This window comes from Crocodylus siamensis, chromosome 1 (assembly GCF_052110815.1).
Source record: "Crocodylus siamensis isolate JL-2025a chromosome 1, ASM5211081v1, whole genome shotgun sequence".
Lineage (NCBI taxonomy): Eukaryota > Metazoa > Chordata > Crocodylia > Crocodylidae > Crocodylus > Crocodylus siamensis.
Window position 1 is genome coordinate 308386036 of NC_143395.1, and position 23342 is coordinate 308409377.

The 23342-nt window shown below is 41.5% G+C and overlaps 1 protein-coding gene across 1 annotated transcript in view; it reads left to right on the forward strand.

Moving 5' to 3' along the window:
- COL4A1 (collagen type IV alpha 1 chain) overlaps positions 1–23342 on the forward strand; it is a 196212-nt gene that overhangs the window by 81424 nt on the left and 91446 nt on the right. Inside the window, exons 3-11 of the mRNA XM_090047161.1 lie at positions 15955–16044; positions 17087–17131; positions 19254–19298; positions 19412–19474; positions 19572–19625; positions 19759–19785; positions 21334–21414; positions 21518–21580; positions 22747–22782. Of these exons, the coding sequence (XP_089903287.1) occupies positions 15955–16044; positions 17087–17131; positions 19254–19298; positions 19412–19474; positions 19572–19625; positions 19759–19785; positions 21334–21414; positions 21518–21580; positions 22747–22782 (504 nt within the window). The remainder of the gene's footprint in view (positions 1–15954; positions 16045–17086; positions 17132–19253; positions 19299–19411; positions 19475–19571; positions 19626–19758; positions 19786–21333; positions 21415–21517; positions 21581–22746; positions 22783–23342) is intronic.

Consider the following 23342-nt stretch of genomic DNA (forward strand, 5'->3'; position numbering starts at 1 on the left):
GTATCATATTTGGTAAAGGTACCAAGTCAGTATTTTTTATTCCTTGTTAGCCTTTATGTTTATTTTTCTACTTCACTATGTAGACTCCTAGAGACTTTAACTCTTTCCTGTGCTCTTTCTGCCTCCTGTTTCCCTTTTTTATATTTCTCTGTAATGTTAGGTAATGCAGAACAACCTTTTCCTTAGAAGAATGTTATCCCTCCTTCTCTTCTGAGTTTGGGCCTTTAATTTTATTGTCATCGATTTTTTAAAAATTTGTCATTGACATATGGGATAATGGTTCTTATCAAAAGTCACCATTGATATGATCAGCCCCAGGTATATATTGGCTTAAAGTATTGGGACATTCCCAACAGCGTGGCGGTTGAGCTCAAAAAAACCCTTGTCTTTCTACATGTATTTGGAAAACTTTTTAGTAGTTTTCTTGTTTTGCCAATTCATTGCAACTAATGTGCATGACTGAGAATTTGCCACAGATCGTCCTACTGATGAGACGAACAGCAGGAAAAAACCCCCGAACTTTACTCCATCACTGTGTCAAAATCACCACTAATGCAACAATGTGTCATTGTGGTCTCAGGAGAAATTCACAGAGGGCCTGAACAAGGCCTGTGCATGATACAAGCCCCACACAAATCCTACATATGACTTATATGGGACATAACTGGTGCATACTGTATGCTGGGTCCCTCTCTTTAGAAGGATTGCATCATGGTGTGCTATAGTTTTCAGTAGAGCTTTCCATTTATAATAGACTAAACACCTTCAAGGTGCTGGAAATTGCACCTTGACATGGCAGGAAGGTTCGTGTGCTCCAGTAACCATGAGAACTAAGTTTAATTTCTGTTAAGCCAAATCAGAAATATAAAGGGCCAGACTACGGGCAGTCTGTTCATCCTCCAAGTTGGGGTTTTTTGGGCAGTATGTCTATAATTTATTATCATGTGGTTATAAAAGTAAGTTATAAAAGTACATTCTGCCATCTGAGCAAATGATATGACGAATTGAATTGACCCTGCCTTGGCAGAAATGATGAGTCTTGCTGACAAAGAATCTGAGAAGTTCTTTAGTGAAAAAAAGGGAGTTTCTGGAATATTAAAAGAATGGCTGTAAACACAAAAACCTGTTCAAGCAATGAAATATATGGACAAATATAATATCTAAATCCTTGGAGTAAACATATATTAGTAGCCATGAGCTATTAAAATCATAATATACTTATAATATAGTATAATAATATGCTTATAACATGTCTGGAAAGACATACATACATATCATACAGATATACAAGCAGTAATTATAATCTTAAATGAGGAAAAATGGCATATATACCTAAAGCCGTTTGACAGCCAGTTGCTTCAAATTTGAAACACCATACACGAAGATGAATATTATAAAATGATATGTCCCATCAAGCACTTGTGATGATGAGATCAAAAAGCCTTCATATAATTGGCTACAGACTTTGACAATATCCTCTGATATAATATCTGATTGGTAATGGGGAACTCAGTATCCAGGCTGTGCATGAAAACGGTGAGATTAAGAATGAAAGGCATTTATACACATGCTCCAGGAGTGGGCAGGAAAGGCGGGGATGCTCAGAAAGCCACTCTAATTAAAGCGCCCAGAGCATCTCATATATCAGAGTCCCTGCACTTAAAAATGGTGGGGGGGTGCTTTAGCTAAAGCTTATTTACCAAAATTTAACTAAAGCACCTCCACCGCCATTTTCAAGCAGTGGGACACTGATACATGAGACACTTGATTCTGCTGGAGCATGGTAATTACTACGCTCCAGCAGACTCAATTAATTGTGTCTGCTCCAATGCATTGTAATTAAATCTCATTGGAGCAGCCTTGTTACTTATGTATAGGCACCCAGATCCATGGAAGACTACAAGAACTACTTACAAAGGGACAACTCATCTGTCTTAATATAAAGGACATGCATAGATCAGCCCAGGATAGAAAATGACAATAGAATCTTGTTTGTGCCTTATGCAAGGTTTGATGATACAGATTCAGAAAAGGCAAAAAGTCTTAGTTACTGCTTGTGCTACTGACTAGAATTAGCTGTAACAGAAGGGATAATAGTTGTTATATTTGGATCCAATAGTTTTCTATCCAGTTTTCATTCAAATAAATTAGTTACTCTAATGGTTGATTCATTTTTCTGGAAAGTGACAATACCGGTTACACATTTATATTTATATTTATGTTTTTTCCCCACTTTTGACCCAAAGGAAGATGTTAATGAAACGTTAGCAAAGGATCAAGTTCTGTCTGCTGTCCAGCATTGTGTTTGACTTGTTCCTTCTACATACCAACAAGAAAATGCTCTTTGTTTGCCATTATTATTAACAGAGATTGTTGCAGCTTTACTGAAAACTCATAGTTGCCTATTAGGGCTGTGAGAAACAGCACTGTTCCACTTTGACTTCTGTTTTGATGTTTCAACAGAACAGGATTTTGTTTTGAGTTTTGTTTAATTTAGAAAGCAGTGTTTAATTTCATTTTGTCAAAACTGTTTTGATGCTGTTTTGATGTTTTACCCATAGGCCTCCTGGGATCTGGCAGGCAGATCAGGGGCCCACACCCCCCAGGAGGAGTCCAGCACAGCCCCCGCAGCCCTCCCGGGGATGTGGGCAAGCCCCTGATCTGCCTGTCGGATGGTAGGAGGCTGGTGCTGTTGGCTGGGGCCAGCAGCAGAACCAATCTTTCCAGCACGAGCTGTGCCCTGTGCCAGTCCCAAGCACCAGCCTTCTGTGATCCAGCAGGCCAATCGGGTGGGGGAGAGGGCAGCACCCCCAAGAGGAGTTGGCAGAGCCCCGTAGCCCTCCTGGGGGTGCTGGAGGCCCCTGTTTGGCCTGCCGGATCACAGAAGGCTGGTGCTGCCACCTGGGATGGTGCTGGGTGCAGCCTGCACCCAGTGCCAGGAAGATCGGTGTTGCTGCTGACCCCAGTCGGCAGCACCAACCTCCTGTCATCTGGCAGGCAGATTGGGGGCCCACCTGCACCCCCCTGGAGGGCTGCGGGGGCTGTGCTGGACTGCTTCTGGGGGTGTGGCCCCTGATTTGCCTGCTGGATGACAGGAGGCTGGCTCTTGCAGGGACCCACTTCTGCCCTGGGATTAGGGCAGTGGTGGGTTCCCGCATGTGCTGATTTGCCCTGGGCCCCGCACCAGAGCTGACTCGATCTTCCCGGTGCTGGGTGCAGGACTGATCTTCCCGGCAGTGTTGGTTGTGCCCAGCACTGTCCCAGGTGGCAGCACCAGCCTCCTGTGATCCAGCAGGCCGATTGGGGGGCCCCCTGCACCCCTGGTGAAGGCTGCGGGTCCCTGCCAACTCCTCCCGGGGGTGCGGAGGCCCTTGATCTGCCTGCCAGATCACAGGAGGCTGGTGCTGCTGTCTGGGACTGGCACTGGGTGCAGACCATGCCAGGAAGATCAGTGCTGCTGCTGACCCCAGCTGGCAGCACCAGCCTTCTGTCATCTGGCAGGCAGATCGGGGGCTGTCCCACACCTCCGGGAGGGCTGTGGGGTCTGTGCCGGACTCCTTCCAGGGGTGTAGGCCCCTGATCTGCCTGCCAGATCACAGGAAGTTGGTGCTGCCAGGTAGGGCCAGCGGCAACACCAGTCTTCCTAGTGCTGGGTGCAGGTTGTGCCCAGTGCCAGTCCCAGCCAGCAGCAGCAGCCTCCTGTCATCTGGCAGGCAGATCGGGGGCCCACACCCCTGGGAGGGTCCAGCACAGCCCTGTAGCCCTCCTGGGGGTGCGTGTAAGCCCCCAGTCTGCCTGCCAAATGACAGGAGGCTGCTGCTGCCAGCTGGGACTGGCACTGAAGCCAAGTAAACCTGGCTTCAAAACATTTAGAGTGACCTTGTTTCATTTTGAAGCTGTTTCAAAGGCTTTTGTTTTGTTTTGATTTCACTGTTTTGAGCTCAAAACGCATCGGAACAGCTTTGAAACGAAACACTGGATGAAATTTCACACAGCCCTGTTGCCCATGGTAGGTTATTGTCAGGTGTCCTATAGGCATCACACTTAATAGCCTTCTGTGTAGTTGCTGTCTTCCACTGCTTCTGCTTGGCTTAGCAGGATCTACAGATGAAACCCTGACTTAAAGTTTGAGGCATAACACTGTTTACTTTGAGATACTTTAAGACTGAAAAAGCAGGATATTTGCTATAGTTATATCCAGAAGCTGCTATCTTGCTGCTCGGCAACTATAAAAAAAATTTGAAATGGTATTTCATCCAAGCCTAAAAGAACAAATGAGTTATCTAGACTAACAGTATCTATCTGTTATGTAGCCTTAAAGATAAGAAATTTTATTTTGTGAGAACTTATTGAAGTTTGCAGTTTCTAGGATGAGCAGTCCATGTTTTTTTTACTATTTATGATAAATATTTATTTTCTATAAATATATATATGAAGTCACATGTCATTCCAGGTCTGACACCTTAATAATAGTGATAATGGTGGTGGTGATGGTCATCCTTAAAATACAAATTGTTTTTATGCATATATTTTTGAAATATGATGAGTATTTAAGATATACCAAATCCAGACATATGCAAGTTGTGTTCAGTAATTAAGGAGGAAGGGAACATTTTCTCCCCCTACTTACTGGCTCTTCAACATTGCAAAGTGTTTTTAACACAATGTACAATGAAAAAGAGGAAGAATTACTCAGCGCTAATGAACTAAACAGATGATCTCCCCAGGAAAAACAGCACCCTTTCATTTAATTTCTCTTCAGCAGATGGAATTTCCTTTTTCACATTGCTTTTACCTTTGCCCTTCCTCTTGCCAATGTTCTTTAAACTCTTCTTGGACCTATGGAGGGTGCTCCCGAGGCATGAGGATTTAATCAAGAACCCAAGTATGGTTTAGACACGCATAATGTGTACCTTTTTATTACTTATCCTCAGAGGTAAAAGGGTTACTCCCTGTCAGAATGGCTTGTAATCACATATCCGTCAACCAGCATAAGTCTTAAAGATAAATTGGAGAAAATGTACCTAGATCTTCAAGTTCCCTATCCTTTCTTAAGTAGGCCCAAAATACTGAATTTAAAAAAGCAAGATAAATATTCTCACCTTTCTAAAACTGTACTTCTGTCAGCTTTTGTCTGTTAAACGCGTCTTTCTATTCCTAATTTGTTGTGCGTCAGTCTTATACTACTGTTCTGATTCGTTATGTGCTGGAGGTCTTCAGCTGTAATTTTTTTTTTAACAAGTTTGATATGACCGTACCAGGTAACCTCTGTAGTAATATTTTGACAAGAAGGTTGTCATGCTCTTCTCACGTACAGGTCCCATTTGCTGGCTCAAGAATGTTCCAGTTTTGTTTAGTAGACACAGAATATACCAAATGCAGAATAATTCAAAGGTTTGTGCTGGAGTTTCCACTGTGCAGTTTCAGGACCTAAACTTAATATGTAAAATGGAACAGCACTGTAGTTAAAACTGTACCCTGTTTTCTTCATTGTTAGAAGCTTAGAATCCTTTGATAGAATAGAATAACCACATTTAATAGGTTCAGTAGTGGCTCCTTACTTAATAGAGAAAATAAGCAGGGCAGGAAACAGGTCAGACTAGATTAACATAATTGTCCCTTCTAGTCTTAATAGCTGTGAAACTGTGCATAGCTGTACAAGCAAGTTACCATGAAATAAACTGGGGTGTAGACTTAAAGCACATCCTGTATTCCATACTAATGACCCATGTGCATGCTTTTAACCTTGGATGTGTGTAAGATAAGGTATCCATTTTAATGAGGGTCAGGCTACATTACATACTATGAAGTAAGAGTGCACGTGAAGGAAATGACCTTGCTCTGATCAGATATTCGTGCCTGGCAATGAACTGTTAAACAATGATCTGGCAACCTGAAATCTATCTGAATTGGCTATCTTGGGAATTCCCTGGCGTGTAGAGTGAGTGTAGTATAGTGCCTTTACACCAGTCTCAACATGGCCCCTGGTGGATATTCTTCAGCATCCAGGAATAACTATAACAGTTCCTTGGTGCCATAGGCTTCTGGGCACAACTTATACCCTGAGAATGCTGTAAGCCAGCGGTTGCTAACCTTTTTAGATTGGGGGTCAGAATGACCCAGTTTGGGTCAGGGGCAGGCAGGCAGGCAGGAACACTGCTGCTACCATCATTTCTCCTAGGCATGGCAAGAGGGAACTGCCTGTTGCTACTGCTTTACCCCACCATGGTGTGGGACAGAGGTGGGCAAAATGCAGCCTGCGGGCCAGATGCGGCCCACCAGGCCATTCTATCCGGCCTGTAGGGCCCCTAAAAAATTTAGAAAATGAAGTTTTTAGTTATCTGTCCCTGGCTGCCTGTCACGCAGCCCTTGATGGCTTGCCAAAACTCAGTAAGTGGCCCTCCAACCAAAATGATTGCCTGCCCCTGGTATGGGAGGATGCCCTACCATCAAATAGAGCTGAAGTGTAGCTGAATGCTGCCATAACCCTGCGTCCACAACTGGATCCAAAAGCTCCAAGGCTGGGATTTGGCTTGTGGGCTATAGATTGCCAACCTAAGTCATGCAGAAGGCTGCCTAAGATTATGGAACTGCCCAGGTCATGCAAGGCCACCTTGCTTGCTTCCCTCTTCAAACTTCAGTTAGTGTAGCTTGGCCATTTCAGAAATACTGAGCCAGATTTCTATTTGCAGCAGTTTCTTCAGGATCTTCTTTTTGAGGAAAAGACATAGATCTGTGCCACCCACAAACTGGCAGGGGGTCAGCTCCAGATTCCGCTCTGTGGTTTATGTAGTGCTCCTGCACAACTGTTTCACATATATTTAACACTGCCATTTCTGTAACTTACACAAGTCCATAAATTCCAGCTTTGGGAAACAGACAGTCTAAAGCTCATCATGTTTTGCATTTTAAGTGTCTTTAAATACCCTTGTTGTGTGAATACATAGGAGTAACAATAATTACTTCTTTATGAGTGATCCTGTACTTTACATTTTCAGTAAATACTGTAAGAGATGGGTGCAGTTAAGGACAAGCAGCTGAAATTTATTTATTTATTTTTAATCTGGAAAGATGTTCAGTCATAGCTCTCCCTCTTGTGGATGAAAAAATAAAACCATCTAAATTGAACTGTTTTCAACACCTGTTCTTTGCTGGAGTTATTCTAAGCCACTGGTGGAAAACGTGCCTAAGAGGATGGCAAATGAAGGCCAGTAATTCGACAAGTGTCTAACTCAGTACTGAGACCAGAGCATAGTCTTAACCTATAAGCTCTATATTGTGAGACGTGTTAGTCCACTGAAAAGCATTTAGATCATAGATTACCAGTTTATTAGAGTGTATACAGGTAAATCAACTGGATGCAGGTACACAGGGTTAAATTAAACTTTTATATGCAGCTTGCTGACTCTATTGAGTTTTACAAGGCTCTACTGTAACTCTGTAGGTTCTATAACACAGACCCTAGAGCTAAGCAGGATTATAGTACTGTTAATTCTGAAAGGTTTCAGCATATAAGGATTTTTAGTAGTTTAATAATTGCACTTAAGCCGAAAATGAGATCCACCAAAACCAACATATTCTTAAAATAGAATTAAGGGAAATAAAAATTACAATTAAGTACTAAAAAGAATTCATAGCACCTTCTTTTTTAAATACTCATCTCAAAATAGGTTAATCAATTTTGCATAAAACATTCCAGGAAAAAAATGCTATGTTGGTATAGATGCTGCCCTGTTATGTTTCAAGTAGGTCAGTTTAGCGTTAGTGGAAATGTCTGTGTAAAAGAGAGAGAGAAAAAATGGTTTACTATGGAATTATACAGGAAACCCTCACTATTTACGGGTTCGACATTTGCAGTTTCAAATATTCGCGAATGCTGAACCTGCTTCTTAAATGCACTTAAAGGAGTGCCTCAGGAGCTCCATGCTTGCTCCCACTGCTGCCACGCTCCTGCCACCGCTGCAGCCGCATTTCCACCATTGCCAGAGCGGCCATGTCCTCCCTCCTCACAGCCACCAGGGGCACTGGGTTCATGAACGCAGATGGTGATCATGAATGCAGTGCCTTATTCTTAGGGGCTATTCGCAGGGGTTGTGAGAACGTATTCCCCGCGAATGGCGAGGGTCACCTATACTACATTTCGGTTTTGATTCAAGCTGCTATCGTCTCTACATCAAACTCAAATGTTTAGCAGTGCATTTTTTTCAGCACCTTCAGTGATAGTATTACAATTGTATTTGGGAGCCTTTGCTTGGCCTTGATCAGGACTTGCATGATAATCCTCTGTGCAGAAAGTAGGAGTAAACACAGAGTAAGTGCTCACCTGATGGGCTTCACAATCTGGACTACAGTAACTGCAGGCTATAGCTACTCTTCTGATTAAATAGTTAACATTCAGATGTTTGCTAGGGAAAATGCAGTGCCTGTAGGTGAAATCATTTGAGTAGTGTAACCCTCAAGGCTTATGGTAAATAATTTGTTTCCATTAAGGTTTTTTGTTGTCCTTCTCAGGAATTGCTTGCTAAGTAATCAGTGTATTCAAAATCTGTTTTTATTGTGAAAGGACTTAAAAATATATTTATTCTGTGGCATGTACTGATTTATTGTGAATGAAGAAATGAGTAGTGATTCATGTTGCTATCATTCCTGCTTTCCAATAATTGCTTTTTTCATCACCTAAATCAGAGATGAGAGGCCCTTGACTTTGGCCTTTATTATTTTATGTAGCAGATTCTTTTAATCTAGAAGATATGGATTTTTAGAATTCTAGCTAGCTAAACAAAAAGAAGACAAAAGATAAGATTAACATGCTTCAAGACAGTTACAATATTAATAAAATATCTATGAATATGTGATTGTATTTCATTTTTTTGAGTCCACAGGGGGACATAAATCTATCAATTATTTTGGGATCCTACTGGATGAAAGATTCCATATAAATCTGAATGTTTTTGTACACTTCTTACCTCTTCCTGCAGGTCAACCGACATCCCTTCTCTTCCAAAACATTAATAATATTTCATTAAAAATAAACAATACTTATTAGAGAAATGGGAATTGATAAAATTAGCTACTCTCTAAGCATCAGTTAAAGTAGGCATCCAAATGGTAGAAAGTACAATATCTTAGCCAGGTATGTCTACACATCGTTGCAATCTCACCACACTGCAGTGTAAACATAACCTAAATCTCTAGTAAGTATTAATAGGCATGTCTCTTGCAAATCAAGAGGAGTTATTTCACCACTGTATTCAGCACTGGTTAGGTCTCACTTGGAGTATTGTTTTAGACCCCTTGCTTTAAGAAAGATGTTGACAGAATGGGCAGAGTCTATCAGAGAGCAGGCTAAATGAACTAGGGGTATTTAATCTGTAGAAGAAAAAACTGAGGGGAAGTTGGTTACAGTCTTAAAATACTGTAAAGGTGATTTATAGAGTGGAAGGAGATATACTTTTATGTGTCTAGGGCAGTAGCCTCTGACTTTTTTACGGTGGAAGTCACTTCTTAGAAGTAAAGGTTACCCCAGGATCTACTGCGACCCCACCCTGCCCCACTACCCCATGCACCCATGGGCCGAGGAGTGTCCCAGACCTGGCCAGGCTGGGACCAGATCCCGCCCTGTGCCGCAGCTACACTGAGCTATGCCCACCCAGCAGCCAGAGGACTGTGGCATTGGGCCAGAGCCCGGCCAGGTCTGGAAGACTCCGTGGTCCAGGGGTGTGTGGGAGGGGGGCCTTCCACCCCTAGGAGCACCTGGCAAAGGCCTGGGGGCCAGTGCCCCCCAACCTGTGCTCAGGACAAGGTGACTGCTGCTGCAGACTGTCTGCTGTGCCATAAGCACAGGTGGGGGGGCATGGTCCCCAGGGCCTCTGTTTAAACACACTTTAAACAGCACTTTTATACTTATTTATATATAGTATAAACTGGGCATGTCTATGCATGCAATTAATATGCCTGAATTTTCTTTACAGAAATTTCAGGCTCATTAAAGCACTTTATGGTGCATGTCTACATGTGCGCCTCCATTGGAAGCAAATTGTACATGACAGGAGAAGCCCAGTCCAGGTCTGCTCTTACCCTGCTCTGGCCCAGCAGAAGCCATAATGACCCCTTATATTTGAATAAGCCTGGTACTTACTGCATGCAACTATCTTGAATAATGATCTACAGTTGTTTTATGTATGAAACACTGTTTCACGGCTGATTTGGAAGGGATCGTGCCAGTCAGCTCAACCTGTGTGGTTCTAGTCTTAATGTGCTTACTTCTCTCTAGAGGGCTGTTAATTTGCTTATAATTTTGACTTTCTACATTTGCCAGTGTTGCAAGGACATGCTGATGTATTGTGCAAGGGCTGGGCTATAAAAACTTGTCAGTCAGTTTCATCCAACATGTAACAAGTACTTATTTTTTTTAAGCAGCCTCTCACTACTCTTAATACAAAGTTTATGCTTTCTGTCTAAATTTCTTCTCTTGAGTTTTTCTCTTCCTTCCTCTGGTATACATTGAAACAATAGAGATACAGATAGATGATTACATGGTGTTGGTTGCATCTATTTTAATTTTTGAGCTTTATGAATTTCATTCTTGGTAGCAAAAGCCAACTAAGTGTTACTTTTGAAGATTTTGCAGCTGTATATGTTGGAACTGGAACAACTGTATATGTAACCATTAAACTCAGATCCTTGTGCCCTTTGTACATAGTCACTAGAGATCTGAATACTTAAGAGAAAATAAGCGGGAGAGCAGCAGTCATCTGGTGCTTGCCAAGTTATATAGTGTCGATACTTGTTGTGTCACTTCTTGTTCCAGTTCTCAGGATAAATGTATATGAGTTAGATGTCGAGCTATTTGTTTGAACAAAGAAATAGAACAGAAAATTATGGAAAGGTTTTAAGCATTTTGTTGTAACGTAAGTTGTTTACTTTCTGAAAACTCTTATTTATTGAGAATGGTGACACTATAGTGTAGGTTAACCAGAGCTAGCTCTGAGTGAGACAGGTCAGATCAAAGAACCAATATTGTTAGGGCAGAGCTGTGTGTGGGATAAATTACCCTGCTAAGAAAAGAGTAAATTCCTTTATGAAGACCTTGATGTTAACATGGTTGTAGTGATCCTCCTGGTCCCTGAGATACATAGGTGAAGCATAGGGGGTGCACGTGCACTCCCTGAGAGCACTGGTGCACCCCCTGAGAGTGAGCGCTCAGGCAGTGGGTAGGCAGACCTATAGTGCTCCCCTCCTCCACCCCTCCTGAGAAGTGTTGCTGGCACTTCCAGGCTCGGCGTTTGGCTATGGGGAGGGCAATTGGCCACGGGGGGACCCTCTCCACACCGCCAACACCAAAGCAACTGCTTGTGGACAGTCCCTGCTTGGTCCACCCTCGCTGCCGATGCCCATGTTGCCACCTGTGGGCGGTCGCCCAGCCTCAGGAGGCACCCGTCGCCTATGCTGAGATACCTGAGCTAGTTCTAAACAAGCTATCTTTTTGCCGCCCAACAATGTGTATCTGTAGACGGACTGAATAGAACTTTACGTTGTGGGTGGGTCCATTGAGCCAACGGTCTACAAAAAGTATTGGGAGCTTTCCCAGTGTGTTCCTTAGGGACACTACTTCACTTGGAATTCCTTGGTATACTGCTCATATACAATCTGAACACAAGTGCTTCATTTTTTAACTTTTATTTAAGAGGAAGTGGGATCAACTAGGGCAGGGGGTAGGATGGCAAACCTCCTGAGCTGCATGGATTCACTAGTAATTAGATTGTCCCCAATTTTGCTTGGCTGCACAGGAAAGTGTAAGGTGCCCTTAACTCACTGCCTGGTCCTGCCTAGATGACTGCAGTCATTGGGAGAAGCTGGGAGGGAGGATTTGGGGTTCCTTACTCAGTATTTCCTTTGACAGAAAGTGGGTAGGGAGGGACAAAATGAGGAAGCCCTGGCACTTCTACTACTCGCTGCTTCAGGCAAAAGGGTGAGCCAACTTACTCCTGGCTCACCCACTTACTCCCAAACCTCTGAGAGTGGGATCAAGGTTGAAATTTTGACTGAGTCACAAGTCTCTGACCTTTCCTGGGTCATTACAGCACATTTACTTTACACAGAGCAGATTGGAAAGTGGCAATATAGCCTTGGATGAGATGAAGCACTGGAAAGGAGCCATTAAGAGGGTCTTAATATAAATGGAAATTAATCCTATAATCATTCAGTGCAACTGGGAGCTGGGGAGATGGCAGGCTCTAGTGCGGGGCTTCACCTGCTGCAAGGGCTGGAGCTATAGGCACAGGGAACAGAGCCTTGAGGATAAGGCAAGCTCCACTCCCTCCTCCATGCAGCACTGGCCAGAGCCATGCCTGCATCAGGCACAAGTGCCCTGCCCTCCCTGCCTCCTGCTGCTGCCGCTGCCAGGGAATGGGGGCTGCATGCCACGGGAGAGTGTGTGGGGATCCCTATACCCCTCAGCCTCCCTCACACACCCACACCCTGCCCAGCTGAGCTCTGTGCTTCCGCTGCCCCTCTGGGAGGAAGAGGAGGGGGAAGAGTTCTCTCCAGCCTGCTTCTGTCCTGGGGGATAGGGAGAAGTGGGGGGAAGAGTCCCTGTCTGGGGCTGGGCGGCATCCCATACAGCCCCTTCCTCCCCTTCCCTCCCTACCCCACCCTACCCCACCCCACAGTGATGGGGGAGAAACTGGGGGAAGAGTCCCCCTCTGGGGTGAGCCAGCCTCACAGAGCCCCCCTCCCCATCCCCAAACAGGACCCTCCTCCCAGCCCCATAGCAGTGGGGGAAAGGTGGGGGGGAGTTCCCCTCTGGGGCTGAGCAGCCCTTGCACTTGCAAGCCAGTTCACTCTCTGCAGGTTAGACTAACCTGCAAAGATTGAATTAATTCAGGCTCAGGCTTTTTGAATGTCTGTCCCTACCCTTGGTGTCAAAGTGTCTAGTTTTCTTCTTGTTGCACATTATATTTTTCATGAGCAATGGTGAACCGTGTCATCTGTCTCTCCTCTCCATCTCCAAGCAGGTCATGGGAGCAAATATCTAGGATTCCATGTAAAATCCTGTTCTTAAATTATACTATATCTGTTTTTATAGATAGACTTGTTACTAGAGTACCAGTAAGGCAGCCAGTTTTAGAACTGTGGTAATCTATTTAACATTTCAGATATCCTCCAAAGATTTTAAAATAATTACTTCCACATTTCTTCGGAAGTCTCTTCTTGGATCGTGACCCTTTTTTCATTAAAAAAAAAAAGTGTTTTCCAAATCAGTCTTAGAGTTCAGATTTTATAGTTTTTGACTGGAGACTTTCTTGTTTTGTTTTTGTTTTCTTTTCTCTTTTGTGTATATAATCTTTTACCTTCCCTGAGATTCTAGCAACCGACAGCCTTGAGCAAGCATGCTGGGTAATAGTAGTGACCATTACATTTAAGCATTTACTGAAAGAAAAAAAGACTTTTTATCAGAGGATTAGTTTTTTGATTAAATAATGCTGGTTTGTGTACTTTTCAGGGAAATTTTTTCTTTTTGAGAAAGTAAATATATTGTCCAAAATTAAGTATTTTTATTTAGAAATACTGCCTAGATGTCTCATACCCTTTGATATGTCATGGCCAGAGGTCCCAAGATGTAGTGCCTTCCATATTCAGAATGATACATGATTGTGGGTGCTGTCCAATCAGGAGACCTGGCCTCCTGAAAATAAATGGAATCAGAAGTACAATTTCTATGAGCACTGCTTGTGAATTTCTAATTAAATATTTTCTAATTTCTAATGCAAATATTTTGGTGAAGAACAGAATTTTTTTCCAGGCACATGCCCCATTTTCAAGTACCAGTATGTCAGGGAAGAGGATTTTTTCACTGCTTTTTTAAAAAAAAATTCCTCTTAAAGGGAGGAGTAAGGGGCAGGACTTTGACTACAACACATCCAACTTTCATGAGGACCCTTTGGACATAGGTCCACAGGATGGCATCTCTTTGGGAGTACTGGGTCTCTACACATTCATAAATGCACTGTAGTTACTGTGCATTAAGTTTAGTACTTGTATAACCAAGTACTAAACTTAACACACAGTAACTGGTGCTACTGTGCAGTAGTGTTGGTGCATGACTTTTTAGGGATGCTAACTGCACAGTAGTGTATTAACATGGGTTTTGCCTTGCACGGTATTACGCAGTAGAATTAGGTTACTGCATTGCTATCACCTCATGTAGATACATCCACTGAAACCCTTCCCCTTAGCATGTGGGTTTGGGGGAGAAAGGAAATTCCCGGAAGATTCCATCCTGTAGGCCAGAGGACCTCCTGCTATAGGAATAGACATGGAAAGCATCACTTTTCAGAACCCTTGGCCATCAGGCTGGTTTTTATACTTTTCTCTCTCCTGCCTGTGATGACTGCTTTAATCCTCTTATGGCCCCTCTTTCATGTCCTCACCACCTCAGTTTGATTCTACCTGACCCTCATATTCTACTCCCTCTCTTCCCCGTCTTTTCTCTGGCCATGTTGCTTCTATGCCCTTCTCTTCTCTTTCACCTTTCCATGTAGCTGATACCCTCCTTGTAGAACTCAACACAGACAATTAATCCTCCCCCAAACACCAACCTTTTCCCTCAAAAAAAATGTGCAGCTAACGTGACATCTGTCAGTTACCCCTTAGTTCATTGTATATCTGTTTTTTTCCCTTTTCTTGCCCTCTGTATTCCCCATCTACTTGGATTGTAAATTCTCTGAGATTGGGGTAGGCTCTTACTCTGTGGGTGCAATGTCTAATATTATAAATCAATGTTTTTGGTTGGCCCTGAGGTGCTACCAAAGAATAAATAATTAAATAAATAATCCTTATGCAGAGCAAGCAGTGTGGGGTGTCTTTGCTCTTCTACCTAAGCTGTGCACCTACAAAAAAGTCTAGTTCCAATTTGGTTGTATGTCAGTTTAAGTCATGTAGTACTTTACAGTTTCTCATTTTGCAGTTTCAGTTTTGTTGATTGCATTTATCTGTGTGTGTGCACACGCGTACATGCAAGCACGCTTTGAAAATATGACATTTTCAGTGTCTGCTTGGCTTTCAGTTGTCTATAGTGAGGCGCATTTTCCTTTGCCTTTTTGCATATCATAATTGTTTTTCTTCTCAAATGTACTGCAATTTCTCCCTACTTTACATGGTAGTTTAAAAGGAACAGTATATTCTGTGTGGTTATGCTTCCTCTTGTCAGTTGTAGACATACCAATATATTTTTCTTTTCCTTCTGTGTAAATTCTGCAATCCTTGATCAGGTAAAGCTGCTAATGATTTCATTAGTGACATGACAGTTTCCATTAAGCAGTATTACCTGTTGCTTAATGGAAATAATGTCTGCCAGGGGCAATGGAGTTCTAATTCAGTGAAAATTTAAGTAGCTAGAGCATTAGTCCAGAAAGTGATATAGATTTAGTTTTAAATCTGTTAACAGAAGATTTACCTGATTTAAATAAATATAGAGCTGTACCCATCATTAGGAGAAAAAAGAAATCTTCAAGCCCAAAGGTTGTGAAAGTCCATCTTTTGGCCCATATTGCAGGAAAGATTCCAAAGGGTGAAAAGGTTTGTGTACCGAGACACTTGGGAGGTGATTTATCACAAACTTTCCTGGAGTTTAGCTCCACATTACCTGCTCATGCCTAACTGGCAAAGTCTATAGCCCCAAAAGCTGCTGGAATAACTTGTTTATAAGAGAAGTGATGGTGATAGTTCTAAACACAGACCCCCATCTGCAGCTTTTCATCTTCTTTTTACTGGGTTTGGGTATTTAAATTACTATTCAATTTAGTAATAGCTGCATAGGTCTACAGTTAGGTCAGGATGGAGGGGTACATACGGATGGACTATAAAGTCTTAGGGTAAACGGATATAGACACTTCAGTGGTTAGAAGTGCTAGAAAAAGTGTCCGATGGCTGATGTATCCTTTTTCTTCATAGGGTGAAAGAGGTTTGCCTGGACTTCAAGGTCTGATAGGGTTTCCTGGAATGCAAGGACCTGAAGGTCCTGCTGGGCCGCCAGGTTTTAAGGTAAGTTGTATTTAATATTTTTGTGTATGTCAACACTGCACAGGTCAGTCCCATGCAGCGATACCCTGAGATCTGCAAGGGGTACTTCTATTAGTGCAGCTGTATTAGCGCAGCCCAATCTAATAAACCCTGTTTCTCATTAGAGCTAATTCACCCAGCTGCAGCACTGTGCTGATATGGCTGTGCCAGTTGTGCTTAACCTCCCATCCAGGGATCCATGTTATTTGGCTCACAGGGCTTCTCATAGGTGTAGAAATTTGACAGCGGGGGAGTAGTGGCAGCGTTAATTGCTGCAGCCCTGGGAGCAATTAACTGCCACTGCCAAATTCCTGGACCTGTGGGGAGCTCCATGGACCAGATGACATGGCCCTACATGCCAGATCATGTCAGCATGTGCTTGTACCATGGCTGGATCCAGTGCTTGGGGTTCAGCCAGTGCACAGTGTTGTGCGACAGCCAGGTCCAGCATGTGGGCTTGTGTTGTGGACCAACCCCACGCACAGGGGCATGCCAGATCAGCCCTGTAGACCAGCTCCACATGTTGACCAGCCTCATGCTGATCTAGCTTGCAGATCAGCCTCACACCACTTATCTAAGTAATGGGTTTGGAGAGGTTGAGCGCCACTAAGTTGAGCACCCCTGGGTTATACTGTTTCCAATTCCAGAGCTAGCACGTGGAGAGCTAGCAAGGGTGTCTTATACATGGCACTGGCTTGTGCCATATAGTCACACCTTTATATGATCAGACTTCTTCAAAGCAGGGGTTGACAACTTACAGCCTGGGGGCCAGATCTGGCCTGTGAAGAGATTGGATCCGGCCCGTAGCAGTTCAGTGAAATGGCAGCTTGCTCCAACCACAGTGGCAGAGGAGGCATCCTCAGGATTCTAGTGGCTGCCTTTTTCTATACAGTTCTCTTGCAGCATCTGCTAACAGCTGAGGAATGTGGGTTGTCAGCAGTTGCCCTTAGTGATAAAAAGGTTGCCAACCCTTCATCTAAACCATTGTTGCCGTGAAAGACAAATGCATTTGATTTTCTTGCAGGGTGATACTGGAGAACCAGGGCTGCCAGGAACAAAGGGAACACGAGTGAGTACCTGCTTGTATTTGTTTAATAGTTTGTAAGAAAGCTTTCTAGGAGATGACATCAAGTGAGGTTCCCCAGGGGAACTGAAATCTGTTCTGGGTCCAGCATTGTTCAATTATCTTCATTAGTAATTTAGAGAATGGAATTGAGTATTCACTTAGTAAATTTGCTGATGACAGCAAGCTGAGTGAGGTGACAGACAATTTAGAGAACACACTTAAGATTCAGAATTACCTTGATAAATTAGAAAAATTGTCTGAAATGAACTATATTCAGGAAGGATAAGTGACAAGTAGTGCATTCAGGGTGGAAAAACTAGATGCACAAAATGGAGAACACATGGCTAGATTGCAGTACTGGGGATTTACAGTGGATTGCAAGTGCTTACAAGTCAACAGTAATATCTTTGAAAAATAGTTAAAAGCATACTGGAGTGTCTTAACAGAAGTTCTATACTCAAGTCATGGGAAGTGGTTCTTCCACTCAGTTCAGCATTGGCAAAGTCTAAAGTAATGTGTCTGGTTTTTGGCACTGCATTTCAATTTGTCTACATATTTATTGGAAAGAATCCAGGTTAGAGCAACAAAAAAAATTTAGAGGTCTAGAAAACATGACATAAAATGAAAAGAACTGGAATTATTTAGTCTGAAGAAGACGTAGGAGGGCTTAGAATACAAAAAAGGGTTGTTACAAAGAAGACAACAGTCAATTGCTCTCAAGTGTTCACAGGGGACAGGGTAAGAAATAATGGGCTTAACTTGCAACAAGGAAGTTTTGATTTAGGTGTGAGGTAGATCTTTCTACTCTGAGGGTGCTCTAACACTGGAATAGGCTACCCAGAGAAATGGCAGAATCCACATGATTAGTAGTTTTTAAGTGCTGGCTAGGCCAAAAATTATCTGGGATGGTTTAGACAGCTTATCCTGTCTTGAACAGAGATATTGTTTAGATGGCCTCTTCTCCAGTCTTGTTTTTCTCTGCAGTCCTGGTCTTCTGCTACTATCATGGTGTTTATCATTCCACCAATAATACCAATGGCCCCTGGCCTTGCTACTCACTTTGCATCCACAGGAAGAGCCCTCCTTAAACTGTATCACCAAGCTGCCTCTATTACCTTATTTAAAACCACCTTGCACTTCTATCAAAACACCAAGGCCCATTTTAGGTATTCCTATGATATTGCAGCTGTCATTCTTGCTATTGTCAATTCTGTATGATTGTGACACATCTTACATTTTTGTTGCTTGAAAGAGAACCTGAGATGTTTTTCTGCTGAAGGCTATCTTGCTTTGCATTTTGCAAAAATCTACATACAAGAATTCTGCTGACACATTTTGTGGCCCTCCATCCCTCTCTAGTGGCTCTACTCTATAGAGGTTGATAATCAGTTGTAGGCTGTGAACTAAGGGAGTCTTAAGCTATCAAGAGATCCACAATTCAATCCCTGCTAATGCTAATAATAAATCTAGTGTTATGCTGATTTGGATGCATTTTACGACTCTGCATGTTCACCACCACTGACAGCTTGTTCTTTTACTAGTACTAAGAAGTTTCAGGATAAAACTGTATCACCTAAGCTAGAGTGAGCACATGTATCTTTCTGGTTTGCTAGGACTTAAGTTTGATAACATTAGAAGACTAAATAAGTCAGTAGCATGAGAAGGACGCCATCAGACAAAATTCTGATTTGTTAAACCAGCGACTGTTTGGTAAAAAAAGAATATAATCATTTAAATTCTGCAATTGTTAGAGTAATCAGAATGAAATAGCTAAATTAACATGACTTATGTGAGATGAGGAAGCAACTGCAGTAGTGTATTACCATCATCTTTTATTGCATAAAGATAAATTTATAGTAGATTTCATAGTATGAGCGACTGTGGTGAATGTGCAAAACTAGAACTGCTTAGTTTTATTACCTGTGCTTTAAAGTTTTTATCGAGTCCCTATTGTAGAAAACAGAAAAATAAGGTTTTTCAAAATTAAAGAAAAAGCCAAATTTATTTATTTATTTTAATTTGCCTATTAAATAACATAGTTAAAATTTTGGGCTAATTTTGTGATTCTGTCTTATAATTTTGAAATGTTTATGTTCTCCTCTTTATACGTTTTCATTAATTACAGGGCCCACCAGGTTCGTCAGGATATCCAGGAAACCCCGGCCTTCCGGTACGTATGAAGCATATATATATTTACAAAGAATGTCAAAGAACATCAAAAATTACATCCTGCCTGGATCAACATTGCCTTGGTAACTGTTTCTGCTTTTGTCCTAACTGCAGGGTATCCCTGGACAAGATGGTCCACTTGGTCCACCTGGTATCCCAGGTTGCAATGGCACAAAGGTTGCAATTTACATTTTTAACTATAATTTTCTTGTGTATAATTATAAACCCCAAGAATGCATTTTTTCAACAGAGTCATTCTTTTTGCTCTCTTTAGGGTGAAAGAGGTCCCCTTGGTCCTCCAGGCTTACCTGGATTGACTGGGAGCATAGTAAGCAAATATTTTGATGCATACTTCACCCCTTCCGCCTGTGATTCTTTAAATTTTAAATATTGTGAAACTTGTATAGCAATAACAATGTATGCTTCAAAAAGGGAGTAATTTTAAAGTATTTCTTTTGCAGGGACCCCCAGGACCTCCTGGAATTAAGGTAAATTTTGTTCTTAAAAATGAACGCACTCATATCAGAAGTAAAAATTCAGATTACCTATGCCTACTAAAATTAGCAGCCCTTAGTTTTTGGGCTGCAACGTTTTTACACATAAAATAATTCCATTGCTCACAAAAAACTCAGATTATGTTCCTGTGCATAAAGTTAAGCACATGCAGAAATCCTATGTATAGAATAAATATTATAGCTGGGCTACAGTGACAGAGCATAAAGTAAATCCTTTTCAGTATGTATAACCAGCCTGATGCTCACCCTGTAGCACAGAAATCCTTAACTTCATTTTAAGATTGAAGCATATATGTATTTTGAAGTTATCAGGATAACTTCAGCATTTCACCTGCTGAGTCAGTTTTCCACAGAGATTTTCTTGAGATACAGCTTGACAGCCAGAAACATCAGCCAGGTCTTTTACCTATTAAGTAAACAATTGAATTTTAGTATATATGAAAACCGACTGTATAGATAGCTAAGTATGTGTTACATTCTCTTTCATTCTAAAAAATAAAATATTAAATCAAAAGGGTAGTATTTCATACTTGGGCCATGTCTACACAAGTGTGGACATTTGTCCAACACCTTGTACTGCTGCAACTTGTCCCCAAGGACCACCTGTGACAAGCACCCTCTAGTGGACTGCAGTTTACCCCAGGCGGGGTAGGGGAGACTGGGGCCAGCACTGGGCCTGCCCTAGCAGCCTTACCTGGGGTCCTGGGAGCCTCCATGACTCCAGCTGGTTGGGTTTTGATTTTAAGTGGCATACACTGTCCCCATTGTGCACCGTCCTGCTTTTTTGTGCAGGTTTTTTTGACCCAAGGAGATCTACCTTGCAGTGCAGAAAACACCCGAATGTGTGATATGTGGTGCCACAGACGTGTCTGTGGTGTCACATACTGCACAGCTACGCTTGTCAGGATGTAGACTTGGGTATAAAATAAATGGGTACCTTTTGAAATGGCAATCAGATGTAAATCGTAAGTGTAATCACAATTTTGTAGTGACAAGACTATTATCTCTTTCTCTCATATGGAAACAAATGGCTCATAGTAATATAACATTTTGGCACTTTGGTGGGGTTTTCCCCCCATGCATATGCAGAAGATACAACTGAAAGAATATGACTTAATCATAAAGTTTTGTGACCTATTCAGAATATATGAAAATTACATTTATTTGATACCAGAAGAGTTAATGAAAGATGTGAATTAATTCTGGGAAATGCTATTGTTTTATTTTGGTTGTATGTTATTTAGGGAGGGGGAAATAGACCATTTTTTCCCATAGCCTGTTTAATTTTGAACTTATGTTCTCAGATGGGGTGAGGTAGTATATTCTAACAATAGAAAGGTTTTCTCAAAGTCTAATCTAACTTTACTTTGCTATCATTTAAAACAGTCTTCCCCAATGATTCTGGATTTCCATGTACATGCTATATTTTGTACTTTACTTCAGGTTTAACATCAGTGCTTTGAATGCTTTATTTGTGTGCCTGTAAATGTTTTACCTTTATTTTATGTTCTTCAATCATAGGGAGATCCAGGCGAAGTAATCAGCATCAGACCACCTACCCTAAAGGGTGAAAAAGGCTTTCCTGGCCATCCTGGACTACCAGTAAGTCTTAACTAAAGAACAGTCAGTCTTAAACTAGATAAGCAACGTTATATTACCTAATATGCACCTTCTTATTAATGGCTTCTTTTTTTTTGTTATACAGGGTATACCAGGATTTCCAGGAATCCAAGGGCCCACTGGGCCACCTGGGATTCAAGGAGAACCAGTAAGTATTCTTTTATGATGATTTATGCTATTCTGCTATATGGAAAAGGTCTGCAAGGAAGGGTGGTCTAGCAATTAGAAAGCACTAGCCTACAATTCTCAAGGCTCTGATTCCATTCCTTGCTCTGCCAGACTTCACTGTGATGTTACAGTAAAAGGGAATAATTTTACTTTATCAGTAAACTCATAACTCCTACTTACTCCAATGCTAGTTAGAATCTACCCTTCTTTTTTCATTTTTAAAATAAACTCTTAGAGTTTCTCCCATCTTGAACCCCTGTATAATATATTGCTGGCTTTGCAGCCTAACCTGAATCAGAATGCTTGCTGAGGTTGTTATTAGATATACCATTAGGAACAACTGCAAAAGGAACTCCAATTTATGTAAAAAGTCTCCTATTGTGTTAAAAGTTCAAAGCATTTAAATGCTGACAGGTATAGTAGATGTTGAAATTCTGGGTTTTTACGTTTTACGGACACATATAACATCAGGTAGGAACTAATTAATCTCATCTTTTTAAGTCAGCATACTTTATTATAATGATCTGTGTTCAGGCCAATCTCTTTTATGATTCCAGTCCTCTGGATCTCGTGCTGTAAAATTATTAGGAAACCCTGGTAAAGTGGATCTGTTCCTGCAGTAATGTAATGATGGTAGAGTTTGGTCATGGCCATTGGTTACACTTCTTGCATTAACAAGGATTTATCCAAACAAAGAAAATATGAGATTACTCAGTCAGTTCAAGTGGCCTGCAGTTTTATATCTGATTTGAAAAAAATGACACTTTCCATGGTACAGTTGTCATAAGACTGGACTTTCAAGAATGACTTGAATGAACAAACACTGGCTTCCAAATCGCTAGCACCGCTTCCTACATGTTAGGTTTCCAACACTTCTTCCAACACTTCTTCACTGTGAAGTGGCAGTCTCATGCTTCTTGTGGCATATTATAGACAAATAGTACTCGCTTTTTATTATTTGCATTAATTCATGAGCTGAAGCAAATAACGGATCTAATTGCCATTTAAAAGTGTTGAGAAAAAAAAATATATTTTTCTCACTCCGCTAAATGAACTTGTGAAGGGCTAGCATTTGCACTGGCCAACATCAGTTAAAAAGTATCAAATGTGATATGCAGAACTAAATTAAAATGTCCTTTCTTACAGGGTCCGCCAGGGCCACCGGGACCTCCAGGAGAGAAGGTGAGAATTTTCTCAGATAGAATTATCACTGCAAACATTTATGCTATTATTTTTACAAATCAGTTTCCAGATAGGCTGAAAACTAAGTTCCCAAAGAGGACAGATAAATTGCTTGCCTTCTGGTGTTTTTTTTTTTCTAAATTAAAAGTATATATTAATTAACAGTACCTACAAAGGGGCATTGTTTATACTGCTCTTGAAGTCTGTTCTCTTATGTGACCAAAACACCACTAAATTTTACATTCTATGACCATTTTGGGGAACAAATTGAAATTGTCAATATTGGACACTGTCAAACTTTGGGAACGTTTTACTATATTAACATGTATTTTTCATCCTATTTTGATTACTCTTATTTTTTTATATTATTATTTCAAGAGTCCTAAGAACTCACTTGAGAATATTTGGACCTTCACTGACCTTATACATTTTTATTGAAAAAAACCATAACCTCTCCTAAAGACCTTTCAATGTAAGTTATTGATAAGAAGTGACAGGTAGATTAAAACAATAAATGGGCTTGTGGAGGGGAGAGGTGGATAGTGAGGTATTAGTAAAAT